The sequence below is a fragment of the Prionailurus bengalensis genome, chromosome D3 (assembly GCF_016509475.1).
Source record: "Prionailurus bengalensis isolate Pbe53 chromosome D3, Fcat_Pben_1.1_paternal_pri, whole genome shotgun sequence".
In the NCBI taxonomy this organism is placed as follows: Eukaryota; Metazoa; Chordata; class Mammalia; order Carnivora; family Felidae; genus Prionailurus; species Prionailurus bengalensis.
This window is the reverse complement of record NC_057356.1, coordinates 837,401-857,268: the sequence shown is the minus strand read 5'-3', so window position 1 is coordinate 857,268 and position 19,868 is coordinate 837,401. Positions and strand designations below refer to the sequence as shown.

The following is a 19,868-nucleotide window of genomic DNA, read 5'->3' as shown; positions in this document are numbered from 1 at the left end:
ACCTCCAAGGGCAGGACTGCCTGCCTTGCTGGCTCCCGCAGCCCAGGACCTGGTCCATAGTAGGTGCTCACCGAGCGCCTAAATGGGAGAGAATGCATGCACGCAGGAACGAATGAATGCAGGGCTGAATGCCCGCCTGGGCTGCCAGAAGGGACACTGCAGACTGGGCGCTTACACGCCTCTGTTTGTCACAGCCCTGGAGGCTGGGCATCCAGACCAAGGTCCCGTCTGGTTCCCGGCCAGAGCCTGTTCCCCGGCCGCCTTCTCGCCGTGCCTTTAATGGCTGTCCCGGGTGCGTGTGTTCAGAGCCAGAGAGGGATATGCCGTCTCTTCCTCTTCTTACAACGGGACGCCCCCAGGACCACCTCCAGCCCCATTACCCCCCAGAGACCCACCTCCTAAAGCCGTTGCCCTCGGGGAGAGGTCTCTCGTGTGGGAATCTGGGCCACAGACGTCCAGCCCACTGTGTTCCACCTCTGCCCCCCCACTCGCGTCCTCCTCTCACGCAGACCGCAGGCCCCTGAGACCTCAGTTCCTCCAGCACCAACTCTGCCGTCTCGACTCGGAGCCCGTCTACACCTCGCACCCGCATCTCCCCAGACCCGAGCCCACGGGGCAGCAACACGTCCCTCATGGCCGCGGGGCCAGGCCCAAACCCTCACCCGTTCCTGGCCCGGCTCACGTCCCCACCCACCCACCCCAAACAGAGCCAGAATGCGCTTGGGTGAGCTCTGCTTGTCAGGTACGGCCAAGCTGCCAGGATTCAAACCCCACCTGCACCCACATCCCAACTGTGGGCAAAATACTCAAGCCGTGTGAGCCTCGGTTTCCCCACCTGAGCTAAGGTGCCGGTGCCTCCCTCACGGGACCCACACTCCCCTAGCGGATCCCCTCAGTTCCCCAGAGGCCCCTCCAGCCACCGGGCCCTTGGTCGTGGACAAAGTCCCGGGCTAGAGGAGCTGCCCGTGACGTGAACAAGACTTGACCTCAGCTGGTCCTCACTGAGTGCCCGTGACCCCCGCAGGCCCCAGGTCGGGGAGAGAGAGGCCAGAGCTGGGTGTCCGCCCTTCCAGCGGCCGGCAGGACCTCCGGAGAGAGGAGACGGGGAAGGTCTGGAACCTGTCCGCATGATTTCTGCAGGACTCAAACACCTATGCCGTCTTCTCCCATCGTGTCCCTGCACAGCTGTTCTGGAGGTCGGGAAGGAGCCCGCCCTGAGTTCCGCAGCCCTGGGACAGAGAAACACGCCCCACACCCCTGTGCGCAGGGCGGCAAGGGCTTCTTGAGGTCGTGGGCAGTGCCTATGGTCGCACGTCTCTGCCCCAGAGGGGGCCACCCTTCTGGGCCACACCGGACGTGAGGCTATCAGACCCACACTCGTGCCTGGCAGGCTATCTGCCCGCACGTGGGTGCATTCGGGCCCGACTTGCCTTCCTGGCCTTCTGCCCTCCTCCAGCCGCTCGGGACACTTGCTTCCCTTCCTCGACACTTGACTTCGCTCACTGTGCAAGGTCCTCTCCCTATCCACCCATGCACCCACTCTCCCGCCCGCCCATCCATCCAAACCCCCATCCCCCATCCATCCATCCAGTGAACAAATATTTACTAAGAACCTGCTTCGTGTCAGGCACCGTGCCATCCGTTTGTCCCAATACTACCCGATCTCAACTGCTTGCCTTCCTTTGTCTTTGCTCCCCATTTCTGAGGACCAGCTATGTGTCAGGCACTTTGCTAAACACTTAGGCGTTACCTTATCGAATTTCCTCAAAGTCCTCTTGCAGAAGGATAATCGTTCTTCCCAGTTCACGGATGTGGAAACCACGGCTCAGGGAGACGAAGGGACTGCTCGAGGCCGTCCGGCTGGGGTTTGGACCCGGGTCCACCTAACTCCTGGTCCCCCCTGACCTGCCCCCTCAACACAGGCCGCTCTCTCGTGCTGCTTCGAATGTCGGCATTCCGGTAACCGGCCGCCTCCCGCCTGGCTGGAAACTCTCAGAGGACGGTGCTCACAGCACGCAGAGGTGCTCAGAGGTGCGTGCTCTGAGCACCGTCCTAAGCTCTGCGCCGACAGGTTCTGTGACAGAAGCGTGAACTGGAGAAACCACTCCCCGGCGCCCGGCCCCAACTTCCCCAGGAAGCCTGGGCGCCGCGCATTTCCCCGAAGGGTGGGCCGCGTCAGAAACAGGGTCGGCCCGGTGGAGGTGTCCGGAAGATGGGTGCACCGTGGGTTTGCAGGCTGGGCCACGTCAGCCAGTCCTGCTGAGCGGGGACCACACGTGGGGCTTGTTCCTCTCCCCCCACTCTGGGAGCAGTGCCGGAAGACAAATGTGGCTTCAAGCCGTCTCGCGGGTGAAGGGACCAGAAGCGAGGAAGAAAGCCGACCGGGGCGGTGAGGGCCGGGGTGACTCCAGCTCCCAAGTGGCCACCTGGCTCCGCGGACCCACGTCCCCACACCACACTCTCCCTCCTCCCAATTAGGATAAGCGCGCTTGCTCTGTGCCCACTGCTAAGTGCTCAAGCACACAGAATATTAACAGGCATTTTCCACAATCTGCTCGGAAGAGTGTGAAAACGGTCCCTGTATAAGCCGGGCCGTTTCTCTGAAATAAAATCAAGGCTTGCTGGTTTCAGACGGGGGCTACACGCAGAGCCGATCTGACCAAACTACTCCGTGGAAAGTAAAATAGTTCCCTTTCTCGCCGTCAGAGGCAGGAGCTGTGATACCGGACGCTGATCTAAGCTGGTGTCTTCGCCCGCCTCTGGGGAGGCGTACGGGGCAGGGACCCTGGGGATGTCACTGCTTCTGTGGGGGCGGCGTGGTCAGGGCCCCGGGCCCTCGGTGGTGCACATGCACCTGGCTGCTGTTGCCACCAGGTGTGAGGAAAAACGCTTAGGACAGAGGCCCAGCCAACAGCCTGGACCCTGCGAGCAAGGCCCCGTCCTGGTGGAGGCCGGGAGGGGCCCGAGGAGGGCGGCCCCTCCCCTGGGCACGTCCCCCGGGGGCCTCCCACCTGTCCTACCCGGATGGAACCGCCCTGGGAGGGGGGTGGAGGCAGGAGACAGGCTCTTGCCCCCCCCAACCCCTCCCCCAGTCCCTACAAAGTGGGCGCCCCATCTGGTAAACACTGACCACCCACCCCCATCTGGCAGACCAGCCGCCCGTGTCCGCACCGTGGGACGTCCCTATTCGGAGCCCAAGGGCACTGACCGAGCACCCCCTGACATGCTTTCTTCTCAGATGCCCGGCTGAGGCTGTGGCCCCGCTTGAACAAGAGGGGAAGGAGGGAGCGTGATTGGTACCTGCAGCCTCAGCTGAGGACCTTGCTTCCTGCCTCCCTGGGAAAATGGAAGAATCGGAAGAGACACCCAGGTTCCCGCCCCGTCGGCTGCCCCAGAACTGGCCGTGGCGCTGGGGTCTCGTCAGCATCACGCGCTCCGGACGAACACCGCCCCGCCCCCGCCGCCTTGGTGCCCTGTCCCGTCTCAGAAACACTCCCTCTGCGGCATTGACCTGTGCACCCCGTTCTCAGCGAGGGGTGCCCCCAGGGGACACCTGGCAGCACCTGAGGACACTGTGGGCATCACAAACCGGGGCAGGGGTGCCCTGGCCTCGGCGGGCGGAGGCCAGCGGTGCTGTTCCACATCGGGCACAGCGCGTCCGCGTCCAGAGATGGGAGGCGGCCCGCGCAGAGACCCGCCTGGCCCCACACGTCCCCGGTGCGGCCCGGAGTCCCTGCTTCACCGAAGAGCACGGCGCCTGCTGAGTCTAATTCCCCTGCACCCGCCCCCTCTGCTAAACTGACCTCATCGGGTCACCTGCCCCCGCGAGCAAGCGGCAGGACCGTGTGAGGACCGTGGCCTCCCGGAGGGAGAGACCCCAGGAGCGTGTGCACACAGAGGAGAGGCCGTGTGAAGCTCCGCCAGCACCTTCGTCCTAGACTTCCAACCTCCAGAACCGTGAGACAACGAGCTACTGTCACACAGGCCGCCTGGTGGGTGGAGGTCGTCACGGCAGCCCGGGTGGGTGCCCGGGGCGCCCAGATGTGAGTCTCCAGCACACCACCCCCCCCCCCGAACCTGCTTTCCAGCCATCCCGCCAACGCACTGGGCACACGCGGCCCCAGGACCTTGGCACTTGCTGGGCCCGGAGCATGTCCCGCCCTCACCTGTCTGACACCAGTCAGTCTCTTCCTGAGGCCTCCTCTGGGCACCCGGCAACCACACCGGTGTCACCCGCCAGCTCTGCCCTTCCCCCCCTCCCCGCCTTATTTTGTTTACTCCTTAGCGTCGTGTCAGCAGAGTTTGCCCACTGTGGTCAGCAGAATAACGGGTCCCAAAGACGCTCAGGTCCCAGTTCCAGAGCCCGGGGAGGTGTTCGGTTGTGTGGCGCAGAGAGTAAGGTCGCCAACCAGCTGACCTGGGGCTGGGGAGGTTGTCCTGGATTATGCGGGCAGGTGGATGTGGGCACAGGGACCTGACAAGTGGAAGAGAGAGACAGGGAGGGAGGGAGGAGGGGAGCAGTAGAGGGAGACTGGGCAGGGACGGGGGGAGGTGTGGAGGGAGACGGGGGGGGGGTGCAGAGGCCCACGCTGCTGCCCGTGACAGAGGAAGGGCCATGGCCCCAGAAGCAGGTGCCTGGACGCTGGGACCCCCCACCCCCCGGGCCACAAGGAGCCAGCACTCAGGACGTCCCGCCTTTAGCCCCGAGAGGCCTCCGGAACCAAGAGGAAGTTAAACCTGCTTATCCTTGTGTCTCCCCTCTGTCCTCACAGGACACGCGAACCGTGAGGGTGGGGTCCACACGTGGCCCTGCTGCTGCGTGTCTGGTGTCCGGAGCTCTGCCTGGAACACGGCACCGAGAGAGCCGCCAGCTGGGACCCGGGCGGCGGACCGTGGGCGGAGCCGCTGTGGGGTCACCGGAGCCACTGCACTGCCCCAGCGGACCTGGGCACACCCTTGGGACGGACCCCTCAGTGCATTTTGAGCAAAAACCTCTGGCCTTCCTGGAACACCCTGCAGATGTATTCTTGGAAGTTTGAGGTTTGCACCATGAAAAATATTATTTGTGTTTACGTGAAAAGCAGTTGGGTTTTGGCTCCCGGTTTTGCCTACACGGACCGGGTGCCGGGCATTTCCCCCCTCCCCACCCCAGCCCCACGGGTCCTGCCCTGGGCTTCCCGTCGTGGACGTGTGGACCCCAGCCTGCTGACCGCCAGATGCCGAGGGGCCCGCCGTGTGACCAGCATACCCTGGCGTCCAGAACAAGCCGGGTCAAGCCATCCTGCGATGCCTCCCTCTCAGGGCCAACGCCAGGCCGACATGTCCACTGTGACCCCGGGGGGCCCTCAAGGGGCAGCAGAGGACCCAGCCCTCATCGACAGCAGCCAAGAGGCCCCCACTGCCTATAAGAAGGTGTCTGTCAGTGACTCTAAACGCCTGGACTCCTGGACCGCGGTCCGGGAGAACCCACATTTCTAGAACGCCCCGCCTTCCTGTGGGCAGCAGGACGCGCCCGCAGTGTGGAAAGCGTCAACGCACTACCTGCAAACGTCGAAAACGGGCCGGGGTCTCGGCGAGCAGCCTCGAGGTCTCTTCCCCGGTTCCCGCTACTAATCCCGGAAGCTCACAGACCGGCCGTGACCCCAGCCGCTCCAGACCTCCCGGTGTCGTCCAGGCAAGGCCGCCCACCCACTGCTAAGACCCCCACAGCCAAGGCGTCTCCCCGACCTTCGTCCCGGAGCCCCACCCCCACCCCCACGACCCCTACGTCCCCGCCATCTCCCCTGCCTTCCCCCCACACACCCCTGCAGCCCACGCCCCTGCCTCCCCCCACGCACCCCTGTAGCCCACGCCCCTGCACCCCCCACCTCCACCCACTCACCCCTGCAGCTCACACCCCTGCGCCCCCTGCCTTCCCCCACGCACCCCCACAGCCCACGCCCCTGGGCCCCCAAGCTGGGCCAGCAGCCGAGCCCCGCTTGTAAACTGGCCGCACAGGGGCTGCTTCTCGAGGCCCCGCCGCAGGCCTGACGTCGCGCATACGCACTGCCCCCCCCCCGCCCCCCTCCCCCCCCCCCACCGGCATGCTGCCAGGCCCTGGGGCCGCGGTTTAAGGAACGATTTGCCCTTAGCTTATTTACTAAAACATGGAAGGCCGACAGCTGAGGTCTCTGAGTCCCCTGGGAAGGCCCACGTGGCCGGTGCGTCCTGACCTGACGACTACAGGTGCTGCCTGCAGTGCAGGGAGCCTCTCAGTGGGGGGGGGGGGGGGGGGGGGGAGATGCTCCCAGAACCGCCCAGCGGACAGCAGGCTGAGCGAGAAGGCATGGAGTGTGGGAGCTAGCATCTCCGTCCTTGATTTCTTGCGGAAACTCCCTCTTTCCCATTCTCAGTGTCCTGTGCTTCAGGAACCCAAGCTCCAGGAGAGACATAAAGCTGAGGCTCCCCCGAGGGTGGGCAGAAAGGGCCAGGCTGCTGGTTCAAGCCTCACCTGACGCCAGCCACTGAACCCTGCAGTCCCAGGGGCCAGCGAGTCCTACTGGAGTCACGTCTGTCAGGATTGAGTTTTCTTTCCCTTGAAAATCAAAGATCTCAACTGAAGCCAGAACTGATAAGCCTCCTTTGAGGCCTGAGGAGATGGAGAATCCCACGGTGATGTCCCCAAGTCCACGTGGCTGACAAGTGCCGGGGCCCACGGCAGGATGTCTCCCACACCACGTTTGCACTAGCGGCTATGTTATTTTCTTCTTGCGTTCCATCAGATGGTCGCAGAAAGGCTGGAGAGAGCCTCCCTCCGTCCGCCCCGGCCACCTGTCCGCGACCCCCGGGGGGGACGCCGCCCTCCCAGACCGGATGCCCTCGCGGTCAGCCGCTCAGCAGCCCCATTTGTTTCTTAAACAGGTGACCTGTCATTACCAAAAATAGGAAGCCTGTAGCGTTTGTCCAAAGTGTCAGCCCGCAGAGAAGGAGACCAGCGTGGCTGTGAACGCCTAGCCCACAGCTAGAACAGCTGGAACCTCCCGCCACAGCTGGGGGGCGGGGGGAGGCGAGCGTGTCTGGAGGGGGCCTGGCGAGGGCGGCATGGAACCGAGACCCCTCTCCGTAGCACTGGAAAGGCGACGGTCTCAACGGCACCTTCCCGGTGGCCGTAGGATCCTGCACCTTCCACAGAGTGGGTTGAATCGCGCTGGGCGCGGGGGCGGCCCCCCGCTCAGGCCGGCTCCTCTGGCCTTGCAGGACCCCTCTGAGGACGGAGTGGCCGCCGTCCCCACGTCACGGCGAGCACGCCAAGCCCCGGAGCAGGTGAGCCACTTCGCCGAGGGGTGGAGCAGGCCCTCGGGGTGAGACAGGGGTCTCCACGGGGGTGATCTTGCTCTGGGGGACACTGGGCGACGTCTGGACATTCCCCGTGCCACAACTGGGCGCACAAACCGGCCTCTGGTCTCTGCTCAGCCACCGACGTCCTGCAGGGCACGGGCAGGAAAGACCCATCCGAATGTGACAGTGCCGGCTGGGGAAGGCCTGGCAGAGGCCGCACGAGGACCCCAGGCCGCCCGGCCCCTCCAGCCCCCGGGGAGGCCCTGGTCTTCTGCCTGATAACTGGGCAGGGCCTCAGCCTCGTGCAGATCTCATCTGAGTCCCAGGAGCCGAGTGAGATGTGCTTTCAAAGCCAACCAGCTAGACAGAAGGACGTGCCCCCACCGCCTCGGGTGGAGGCCAAGGGCCAGGCCCTCCACCCCCCGTCCTGGCTCCTGGACGTGTCGCTGTCCCCGCCTCCACCACCACGCGGCCTCTCCTCCCCGTCGTGCCTCTCTGCCTCCTACAAGGACACCCTTGTCCTTATAGGTCCCTGGACCGGGGCCCGGCCTGCTCCAGCGTGACCTCAGCTGAACTGAGCACCTCAGCAAAGACGCTGTCTCCATATAAGGCCCCATTCCGAGGGTCCGGGTGGATGTGACCTTGGGGCATGACTCAGCTCAGCGCCCCGTCCACCCGCCCCCTCTGCATCGCACTGCCTTTTGATGGCGCTCACCCGTGCCTGACCCTGTTCCTCGTCAGCCTTCCTCCCTGGGACACCTGCGTCCCAATCGCTTACGTCTCCTGACTTGGCATCAGGAGCATAGCAGGTGCTCACTAAACACGAGGGGAATGAACAGCCACGTGGGTAACTGAGTCTGCCTTCACGCCAGGAGGGGGACCCTCGGCTTGGAGAGGCTTCTCTATACACGGCCTCTGCGGCCTCCAGCGTGCGGGGCGGACGTCACGGGACCTCCCCAGGAAGGGTCTGCAGTGGCCCGCGATGTGAGAGCCCTGCTGCCGGCCGGCACTGCCTCCTGAAGACGGGCTGCGGTTCGGATGCGGGGCCACACCGAGGTCATGCGGCTACGAGTGCCTTTCAAACAACCGGGAAATGACTTTCTCCTTCCTGGGAATGGCAGCTAGACAGCAATTAGACGTGCTGGGTGGTTGGGAGACCATCTCGGTCCTGGCGATCCTGGACGGAGTTCCGGGAACGGAAATCCCACTGGGATGGAGCTGCCAGGGACCCCTCTCGCTGCCCTCCTCTGGCTCCCGGCCGCTTTCCCTTCCAGGGTGTCTGGACCCTGTGGGAGCAGGAGCCTGGTCCTAAGACGTGGGTCCCGCCCTGGAATGCCTCCAGGGGGATATGGAAACATACAGTTATTTCTGTCGAGTTTCCAGCGAACGAAGGATAAACTGTCTTTTCAGAAAGCAGGGCCTTTGAAATATGCAGATTTCGGCGCTGAATTGTAAATGCAATCACTTAGCCCCGCACCTCCCGAGCGGGGATCATCACCAGCATGAATTATTCCTAGCAGCGCGGCTGCGGGGTCTCCGTATGGAGCCAGGCCTGGTGAGGTCCATGTTTATCACGGGATGGAGCGTCCCCGCGTCTCATTCCCCCAGACACAAAGGGCCAGGTCTGCCTGGAGCTCAGTCCTGTGTCCAGGAAGCGGCCTCGGCTGTCCTGACTCATCGGTGGCTGGACGGGGACCAGGGCCGGCCCAGCAGGCTGAGATGCACAGGCAGAGGGGAGGGAAAAAAAGCAAAACCAAGTGCTGTTCACCTGCTCAGAGTGATGAAAGGTAACCACAGGCTGCTGTCAGCACTGTGCCCACGGCAGCTGGGAGGCGGGAAAGACGGTTCCCACCAGACAGCCGCAGTCCCGTCCCGGCGTCCCGAGCGTCCTGCGTGAGGCTGGGCTCCAGCTGGGAGCGCTAGGGGCAAAAGGCCAGCCGATTACACGCTGCTGCCCTGCCAGGACCCTCGATCGCATCCCAAACAAGCTACAGCTGTCTTTCCGGCCGCGGCCACTTGGACAGCTGAGGCCAGCGGTGCAGGACGTCACGGCTCACAAAGCAGGTTCGGGAGGAGGAGGCCAGGCAAACGCAAGCTAGGAAGGTGCCTGGAACCAGCGGGAAGCCATCTGAGGAACTAAAACTCACCACGAACAGGAAAGCTTTCTGTGGAGCGCACGCCCCCTAACAAGTGGAATGTCCTGGAACGTTTCCAGCCTGGACATGCCTATGTGCACAGAAGAGCCGGGAACCCCTCCCGAGAAACACAGGGCTCTCAGGGCGGCTGTGCTGGGGGCGAGGGGCGAGGGGTGTCCGGGGGGGGCAGCCAGACACTGGGCACTCTCCCCAGACCCCAGCTACCCCCTTCTCCGCACCCTCTTCTGTGGGCTCTTGCCATCCCATCCACTCGTCCTTTTGTGATGCAAACAGTAGGTGGGGGGGGGGGGGGGCGGTGAGACCATCAGGGGCCTCATGTGGCTTCTGTTCTAGCAGAGCCTCTGAAACCCTGAGCCGGGCCTCCGAGGGGCAGAGAGCATGTTCTGACCACCTACCATTCAGAGCAGGTGGGGAATCTTGGGACAGCCTCCCCAAATTCAGCTTCTCGGCCGTGATATCTGCCGATCGCTATGGCAGACAGCACAGTGGAAGACAGGCACACCTCTGTGCGTGTGTCGTCTGCGGCCACAGGCCCAGGGCAAACGTTGGGTAAAAATCCAGCATCACCACCTCACCCCCACCCCGACAGCCTCTGTGCAGCTCAACTAGGGTTTTATTATTAAAACGCAGCGCGGGGCGCCTGGGTGGCTCAGTGGGTTAAGCGTCCGACTTCGGCTCAGGTCATGATCTTGCGGTCTGTGAGTTCGAGGCCCGGGTCGGGCTCTGTGCTGACAGCTCGGAGCCTGGAGCCTGCTTCAGAGTCTGTGTCTCCCTCTCTCTCTGCCTCTGCCCCCTCATGCGCTCTCTCTCTCTCTCTCTCAAAAATAAACATTAAAAAAAAGATTTAAAAAAAACCTCAGGGCTCTCAGATTGTCGGTAGGCTTTTCGCCTCCTGATCAGAAATCTGGGACCCTGCTGCAGTGGGCATGTGCCCCTTAGCCCCTGACCACCCGCTTCCCCTCGGGACACAGTCTGCCACAGACCAGGCTTCCCAAGGCACAGCCGCAGTCCTGGAAGGACCCACAATCCGGACGGGATTTGGGGGAAAAGGAGGACATAGGGTTGAATAACACCGACTCCCACCATGAGACAGATTCCCTTTTCCAGACGGTCTGGATCACCCGTCTCCTCAAGGAGAGAGTCTTGGTTTCGTGCTAATATGTCCCTGCACGTGTCTTTCACTTGAGAATCTCCCGTTTCAGGAAGAGAGAGCGGGCTTGGGCTCAGAGCCCCGTGGACCTCACGGCCTGCACGGTCTCGTCATCGTCGCTTGGTCCCCTCTGCTTGTGGGTGTGGTGCTGATGTGCACCTGTGTTTTTAAATACATTTACTTTATGCAAAAGCAATAAACGTCTCCACAGCACTAGGTACACACACAATGCGGCCGGAGACCCCGGGTGTTAGAGCCGCGGGTAAAACAGACAAAATCCCTCAGATGAGTCAGGGCCGGCGTCAGACACAAATATGGTGTAGACGGAGCCGGTCACGCGTGCATTGCTGGAGCTCGAGAGGGAGCAGCGTCGAAACCATCTCTTCCCCAGACGAGCGCGAGTGGCCCGGGGCGCGGGCAGAGCTGGCCGGACTCTCTGGCGGGCTCTCGTGTGCCGTCCGCACAGCGGGCCCACGCTTTGACCCCCAACTGCAGGGTTTTGGGCGGCGGTGGGTCGGGGTGGAGGGATTGACGCGTGCACTCTGCACGTTAGAAAGTACCTCCCTCTAAAGCAGCCGGCCCCCCACAGCTGGCAGCTCCCGGCCCAGCTCCGCCCAGAACCGTGGCCCCAAGGGTCGGAAGATCGCGTGGGGGGGGGGGGCAGGAAGGAGCAGGGCGGCTGGGTGGTGGGTGGCCTCCCCTGTGCAGGGAGGAGGCCCGGCCTCGCTGCACGCGAGGTCCGAGGTCTGCTGGCAGGTGACTGCCTTCACCTGGGTGACGCCCACGACAACAGAGAGCCGCCGATGTGGCCGGAGCACGGGAGAATTCTCCTGCCCTTCCCATCCCCCAGGGGCTGGCTTGCACACCAGGCGGCCGACTGGGGACATCTCCCTCCCTCTTGCCACCAAGCTTAGAGGCTCCCAGACACCGCGCTCATGAGACTCCCTGTGCCAGTCGTACCCGCAGAACCATGGATGTGATTTAAGATATCCAGAAGGATGATTTCTGGCTATACGCATTTTTTTTCTTGCCTTGAGCACTGAATTTAGAAGCAACTCGCATGCACATACAGGATGTGACTACATTGCATTTCCTTAAAGAATATTTTCTCCCAGGTCCTGTGAATTTGGATCTATGCACACCATTTGTTAGGTCTTTGCTGAGGTCCACAGGACATCCTGAGTAAAGGTCACCAGAGCGGCTGAAGAAAGGGTGTGGGAAGAATGTCCCACTCCTGGGACACCCCTTCCTTCCCACCAGCCCCTCTGAGCCAGGAGAGGCGTCTCCAGGAGGCAGTCAGGGCAGAGGAGATAGAAGTGATACGTCATTTTCTTTGGATTCCTTCCTCTCCTTTCCACACTCGGTGGAGACTCCCAGGAATGATTTCCTCTACATTTCCTGAACCTGAAGCGGACAGGCAGCCGTGGGGAGCACCGCCCCCGCCCCCCGTGTTCTTCAGTGTCCTTTCTCACAGGGAGTCGGGAGCCGGTGCCCGTTTGGAGGGCTAAGCACTGCTTTCAAATGGCTTCTCGTGAGCAAATGTCAACCCTGTAGCGGCCCCTCCTTAGGGACCAGCCTGGGATGAGGGAAGCACTGTCTGTCTGGTCATTTCCAGGAACAAATACTGAGTGACTCCTGGGCGGGACACCTTGTGGGGTACACGGCCTCGAAGTGGGGTGTAAGAGCCTCATCAGAGGAGAGCGGGGAGGGGAGACAGGGAGAGAAAGAGACAGACAAGGACATAGAGACAGAGAGAGACAAAGAGAGGGAGGGAGAGGGACAGGGAGACACAAGAAGAGAGAGAGGGAGAGAGACAGACACAGAGACAGACAGGCAGAGACGGAGAGAGGGAGGCAGACAGAGAGAGAGCCGGTGGCACATTTGGAGAAAGGTGGGTGAAGAGTGGAGGAAGGGGAGAGGGGAACTGGGGACGCGGGGGAGGCCGGGGTCAGCAAGGGGGTGACACTCGCGTTCCCGAACCACTTCCCCTTGTCCCGCTAGCGTCGGGAAGGTCAGTCAGAGGTCCTGGGCTTCTCTGCCACCGAGAACCCTGGCTTCTTCTCACCTTGAAGGGCGAGGTGAGAACAGCCCACGGTGCTGAGCCGGCCGTCGCGATGTTACACAACCCGACGTGCTGCCAATGTTTTTATATAATCCTCCGGCTCTCCCCATAAAACAGACCGTAACTCCCTGGCAAATACACTTCAGTAAAGCTACGTGCTGTCACGGGGCACGGCTCTTCCGGAGGATGAATCACAACATCGGAACAGCAGTGGCAGTTGGACTAAACTTTTCTCCCCTCGTGGCTGCGGCTCGGTGGGAGAGATCAGAAAAGCCACACGGCTCACTCGTGAAAGGCACCTCTGGGGGAGAGCCATGGGTCCTGGGGGGGGGGGGCGGCGAGGGGGCACTTGGGAGGCCAGAAGGATGCTTGGCTGCCTCCCAGACAGCGAGGGAGGCTGCGGACGGTCCCCTCATCCCAGCTGTCACCGAGCCCCTGGGTCGCAGGGTGCCCTCCCGAAGGAAAGGCCGAGAAGCCCCCCCACCCCCCGCGGGCAGGGAGCCGGAGCAGACCCCCGGCGGTGCAGGCCCGACACCTCCACCCAGAGCCTGCTGCCGATGCCTCCCGACCAGGCTGGCGGAGCTGCTGGCTCACTTGCAGGGCAGCACAGAACAGGCAGAAAAAGCCCACTAATGAGGCAAACACACAAACTTCTGTCCTTCCTCCTCGCACCTCAGCACAGAGACCGACCAGGGACCAGCACCCACTGTATTCGGCCCGCTGCCTCCCCAGGTGGAAAACACCCATTCCTCCCAGCTGCGGCCAGCGGCCCTGACCCTCAGTCACACTGACCCTCCGTCGCGCTGACGCTGGGCTTGCTGACGAAGAGCCCAAGGACTGTGGGCTCCCACGCACCACGGCCCAGGGTCCGTCTAGGTGACTGACACCTGCCAAGCCCCTGCTGCACCCCTGACTCAATCTGTCCGCGAGGCGCCAGCCCCCCGCCTCGTGCTTGTCCCACAGCAACACTGTCTGGAGGGAGCCCCAGGCGTCCCCAGGACGGGAGGCTGCACAGGCCCGGGGTCATAGGGAGGCACCTTTCCCCACCGGCGTCAAGGAACGCCACGCCGGCAACCGCCGAAGGGCAGCACCACCCTCCCTCCAGTGCCCGCGTCTTCCAGGAGCGAGAGGGGTGACGGCAGGCGAGGGCCCCCCGCCCCCGCAGCTGCTGGAAAAGCAGAACCTGCCCCTCACCCTCCGACCTGGGCACTGCCTGCTCTTGAAGCAAGTCGTAGAGCTTCATTAGAAGTTCTCTCAAGTTCTCTCAGGGAGTAAGTTGGAGACGTCACGTGTGGGCTGATGGGGAGGGCTCTCAAGTGTCCACTGGGTGCGTGCACGAATGAGTGGTCACCCAGGCCACTGCTCTCTGCTAAGGGACCCCTTCTCCTCCTTATCCGCCTCCCACCCAGCCTCCTCCAGAAGTAGCACGGAAGGAGTTTGACCCCAGCCCCTGTGGGGCCATCAGGCCCCTGGGGTCGGTGTGGGCTCCAGTGGCCAGGACACAGTGCGGTGTCCAGAGAACTGGGGACAGTTCCCCGCCCTCCGGTCCCTCTGTCCAGCCCCTCTGTCCCGAGAGGGACGCTGCCCGGGCTCACCATTCAGCTGGTTGTAGACCACCTCCTCCAGGTGGTCCAGACGCTCCAGGATGGCTTCGCGGTCAGCGAGCGCGCCCGCCTTGGCGTGCCGGCTGCGCACCCGGCGGTCGGCGCTGCGCACGGTCTGCACCAGCCCCTCGGAGCGGTCCTGCAGGCGGCAGTACACGGAGAAGACGATGATGCCCACGAACACCAGGATGTTGACCGTCAGCAAAGTTTTGATCTTCCTGGCCACCGCCATGAGCGCGGCTGGAAGCTGGGGGCTGCCTCACCCGCGGGGCATCCCCGTGGGCCCAGCGGCCGAAGGAGCCTCCGCCCGGCCCGCCGCTTCGGGGACCATGAGCCAGCCCGGCTGACCGCGGGGCCGCGGGGGGGTGCTGTGGGCGGGGGCTGCGGGCGCGGTGGGGGAAGGGCGCGGGCGGGCGGGGGGTGGGGGGAGTGCTGCGGCAGGGGGGCTGCGGGGGGGGGGGCCGGGGGCTGTAGGCCGGGGGAACGGGGTTGGGGGGGGAGGCCCGGGGCTGCGGGCGGCAGGGGGGCTGTAGCGGGGGGTGGGGGCTGCGGGCCGGGGGGCTGCGGGCTGACTGCGCGCTCTGCCGCCCGCGCCCGGGAGCTGTCCCTTCAGCACCACCCGCGCCCGCTCAGCGCGCCCGGCCGCCGCCGCCCGGGGTCCCCGCGCGCAGGGGCTGCCCGGGGCCGCGCGCGCAGGGGGCAGCCGGCATCGTCCGCAGAGGGGCGCGGGCGCGGCCCCGGCCCGGGGGTGGGGGGGGGGGGGGGGGGAGGAGGGGGGCGCGGCGGGCGGGAGACGCGAGGGAGGCGCGGGCCGGGCGGGCGCTCCGGCGGCCGTGCGGCTCCTGCCCGCCCCGCAGCCACGGCGCCGGTGCGGAGTGACGCGGCCGCCCAGCTCATCAGCATGCACGCGGGGCCTCCGCGCCCGCCCCCCCGCCGGGACCGCCCCCCCGCCGGGACCGCCCCCGGCCACCTCGCGGGGCGCAGGGTCCCGGACGAGCTCCCGCTGCCCGGAGCGGGCTGGCCTGGCGGGCGGGGCGGGGCGGGGCCGCGCGCTCTGGAAGCCCGCACCAAGGACAGCGCGGACGCGGTGGGGGGGGTGGGGGCGGTTGCTGCGCGTAGACCCTCCTTCCCAGAGCCCTCGCCCCAGACTCAAAACCTCAAACTTGACCCGAGGAAGAGGGGCCTTGGGGAATGCCTGGTCAAGGCCGTGATGTCTGCGTGCACGGGCCTGGGGTGGGGGTGGGAGGTGCCTTTGTAGGGAGGAGGGCGGGCGGCAGGGTCAGAGCCACCTGCTTGGTCTCCCCGGTTCCCTAGGCCAAGCTGAATCAACTCCGGGCCTCCTTCCCCTCCCCCTCTGTGGCGCTAAGGGCTGGGAGGAGGAGAGTTCAAGGACCGCGGGACCAAGCCTGAGATTCAGCGGGACCGGGGTCCCCACCGGGCTGAACCTGGAAACCCACCAGGAACAGAAAAAAGGCGCAGATCCCTAGGCGTCAGGTTCTCCGGGTCCCGGTGCCCAGACCTCAGGGGAGAGCAAACCTGGCTGCCCCCACCTCACATCTAGCCCCACACCTGCATTTTTACAGACGAGACAGCTGGACCATGACAGGGAAAGACACGCCCCCCCAGGGAACTTGTGAGCACCCCCAGGCAGAGGTTCCTGTCTGCTCCATGCACGTCCTGCTGCTCAGTAGGTATTTGTTGAATGGATAAATGATGGAACATTTATTAAGAGCTAACTTGGTGCTGGGTCCCCAATATACATAGATGGGTAAGACAGGACACGGGGCTTCAGGGAGCTCTGGCTGTGTGTGTACACGTGTCTGTGTGCCTGTGTGTGCATTTGTGTGTGTCCGTGTGTTTGTTCATGTGCCTGTGCATTTGTGTCTCTATGTGTGTCCCTGTGCGTGTGCATTTGTGCGTGTCCGTGTGTGTGTCCGCGTGTGTGTGCATTTGTGTGTGTTCATGTGCGTATGCATTTCTGTGTCTCTGTGTGTCCATGTGCATTTGTGTGTGTCCATGGGCGTGAGCATTTGTGTGCGTCTCTGTGTGTGTCCGTGGAGAATCTCTGTGTGTGCACTTGTGTGCATTCTGTGTATGTGTGTGTCAGGGGACATTACGGTTTTGGGGCTCTTGGTCCGGAAAGAGCTCCCTGAAGCCCTGTGTCCTGTCTTACGCTCTTCTCCAACGCACATTTCTTGACCTCAGGCAGGCCAGCCTACCCCGCTTGAACATTTTGTGCCTCCTGATAGAATCTGGTGAGAGTGAAAACACCCATTTCTCCTTGTCCTCATCAAAACTATCTTTTCTTTCTCAGGACATTTGTCTCAAGAAAGTCAGAGGACCACCATCAGGAAGGAGCCGCTCCTGGGCCTTGCAGCCAGCTGTCTACGGGGTGTTTACCGTATAAATCAGTTGTTCCGAGAGGAGCCTGAGAATTCAGTTTTTAATCATCACTCCAGGAGAGTCTTACGATGCAGCAGGTTTGATAAACACTGGTCTGTTTTTGATAAATAGCCAATCCCATGTCCCTTCTTAGGAAATACTGTATTTTTCTGTTTATAAAATGCCATGTTGTAAGACGTTCCCCAATTTTACAAGGATAGCTTTCAGAACAATAATACAAAAAGCTAACATTTACACAGTGGTAAGATTTTTCCCAGGCACTCTTCTGGTTCCTTTATGGCTGTTAACAGATTAAGACGGACAGCAACCACATGACCACGTAAGTTGGTATCGTCTAATTTTACGTATGTAGAAACTGAGTCACCAAGAGGGCCAGTGCCTCGCCCAAGGTCACATGGATGGCAAAGAATTTCCGGGATTCAAGCCCAGACAATTTGGCTCCAGAATCAGATTTATCAGCCTCTGTCGCTCAAGAAAAAAGATCAAGTACTTTTCATTATATGTTTATTGAAAGTGATGTTAAAGTGGTTTTGCAGGAGAAAACATTATTTTGTTCATGTAAATACATTGTACTGCATTCTGAAATTTATCAGGAAAGGGTTCATCCAAACTACGTATCAGTATTTGGCTAAATATTTCATTTGAGATACAAGCACGTTGAAGATGTGGGGTACGCTGCAGAGAGGGGGTGCATCTGATCCGACAGCCCAGCAAACCACGTCTGATGTGCAGTCACACCGAATGCTCACCAGGAGGGGTGCCACAATAACTGGGTGGGAGGCAGTGACCGTGGAAGAAGCAAAGCCACTCCGGGGCAGCCGTGCTTGAGAATGCACACGTGCACACTGCCCACGCACCCCTCCCTCCGCCACAAAGCCCCGGCCTCCAGGGGTGTCCCTGGACAGGCAGACAGCCCTCCAGGAGCCCTGAGCGGGTCTGAGGGCCAGAGTGCCCTTTGCCGGTACAGGACAAGCCCACCGGGTCTCACAGGTGTCCTGTGGGACGGCATCGACGGGTCCTGGGGGAGTGGTGCGATCCAGACCTTGAGGGGACACTGTTGGCACAGGCGACAGGAAGACAGGGGCCGTGGAATGTAAACTAACACCAGTTTAGGGAAATGCCAGGCTCTTTAATGTCAAAGAAGTCACACTGTGCCGAGAGCTCGGCCTTGAGACAGCACTCAGATCTGAACAGAATTCCCTCCGAGCTGGGCCACAAGTCGGGTCCCAGACTGGGCTCCAAGCTGAAGTTCGGCACACCCCAAAGTGGGTCTCTCGAGTCTCACGGAGAGAAGGGCGTTTCTCTTTCACAATCGAGCCTCTGTTGCCCGTCTCGCGCATCAGTCAGGACAGGCCGGGTTCTGCTGCAGTAACAAGCAATCCTCAAGTCTCACGTGCCGCGACGATGCGAGGCCACTTCTCACACACGCCACGTGTCCCCGACCAGACGCCACGGGACCAGCCTTCAGAGAGCAGCTCGAATGTCCCGACGGCTGTGCCGAAGAGCGAGGGAGAGCCTAGGAGGGCCTCGTACTGGCCGTTAAGTGCCCAGCCTAGACGTGGCACCTGCCACTTCCACTCTCACGTACTGGCTGGAAAGTATCACGCAAACTCCGCAGGCAGAACAGCGGGGGTAGGAGCAGACTTCCGTGTTCTTTGGTGAAAACGCCATGATCTGCACAGCAGCCCTCCAACCAATCAGGAGTTCGCTCCAAACTCACCCCGACTCCCAGATACCAGGCTGTGCAGGGTAGCGAGGCATGACCTTTATCACATCAGAATTCAGGGGCGCCTGGGGGGTTCAGTCGGACAAGCGTCCGACTCCAGCTCAGGTCATGATCTCACGGTTCGTGGGATCAAGCCCCGCGTCGGGCTCTGTGTTGACAGCTCAGGGCTTGCAGCCTGCTTGGGATTCTCTCTCCCTTTCTCTCTGCCCCTCCCCCTACTGTCTCTCTCCCTCTCCCCCTCTCTCTCTGTCTCTCAAAATAAATAAACTTAAAAAAAATAGAATCTAATGCAACCATCATATAGCAGAGAATCCTAATGCAAGCAAAGACTGTAGGGAACCCGGTTTCCACCAGATCACCGAGGAGCCATGTTTCGGCCTCTGCCTCACATCCCTGAGCCAGGAACGGAGAGTCGAGACCCCGCGTGGAGGCAGTTTCTCATTCTGGAGGCCCCGGCCGGACGCTGCGCCAGCACGGTTCTCGCTCAGTAACTGGCCTCTGGAAACCCCATCCACGGCTCGGACCCGCGCTGCAGACAAAGCAGTGGCCAATGATACCCAGAACCCCGGCTCTGGTCCCCTCTCCCCTGACTCTGACATAGGCCACCAGTCTGACCTTAGTGGCCCCACAGAGTCAACAGAGATGCCTGTGCTCTGTTCATCACCACAGACCCCCTGCCAGACGCCCCCGCGTGGCAGCCGGTGGCCCACAGGCCACTACCTCTGCCGACGGGCACGTCAGTCCCGGGCGGGTGATGCGGTTCACGGCGTGCCGGACGTCAGGGAGGGCGAGGGGCGTCCAAATCTGGAGGCCAGGCAGGTCCCAGCAGGTCGGGGGGGGGGGGGAGAGGTGGTGCCCGGATGAGAATGTGCTCGTGGGGGAGGGGGGGGGGAGTGTGCATGCGTGTGTGTGCGTGTGTGTCTGGCGGTGGGGGGCGTGTGCAGGTGAGGTGGGGGCGTCTCAGAGACATCGCGAGATCAGCGGGCACAACCAGGATTGAACGGAGGCAGTGACGGCCCCGGGGCTGCCGTCCTCCCTCCCGGTTCTGCTGCCTGGAAGCAAACCTCAGGTCTGAAGGCATCCCAAGCGCAGGACCCCCACCTGGTGGCACCAGACTGCCACCTGCACCTGACCGGGCGGCCACGTTTCCAGGCCACCTGACTGCGGGGACCGGGCAAGGAAGGCATGGGCCCCGCCCCGTGTCTGGGGCCCAGGGAGGACCAGGACGGGAGGCCCCGTGCGGGGTCCCCGTTGCCGGCAGGCCGGGAAGTGGCACGACCTTGGGTCTGGGCCTCCTCAAAGGCAGCCGGCGCCCCCGAAGGGCAGCACGTTAGGGACACGAAGTCACCAGCAGCGGCCGAGAGAGGGCTTTGATTTCCCTGTCTGCTGGAGGGGGAATTAGCTCAAAGCTCACAGAGAACATTTCGGCTGGACGCTCTGCCTTCTGTCA

At 62.6% G+C, this 19,868-nt stretch overlaps 1 protein-coding gene across 1 annotated transcript in view; it reads right to left on the bottom strand.

Moving 5' to 3' along the window:
• GALNT9 (polypeptide N-acetylgalactosaminyltransferase 9) overlaps nucleotides 1–14,676 on the bottom strand; it is an 82,228-nt gene extending 67,552 nt beyond the window's left edge. The window contains exon 1 of the mRNA XM_043557250.1: nucleotides 14,281–14,676. Coding sequence (XP_043413185.1) covers nucleotides 14,281–14,521 — 241 coding nt within the window. The 5' untranslated portion in view covers nucleotides 14,522–14,676. The remainder of the gene's footprint in view (nucleotides 1–14,280) is intronic.
• Nucleotides 14,677–19,868: the final 5,192 nt, after the last annotated feature.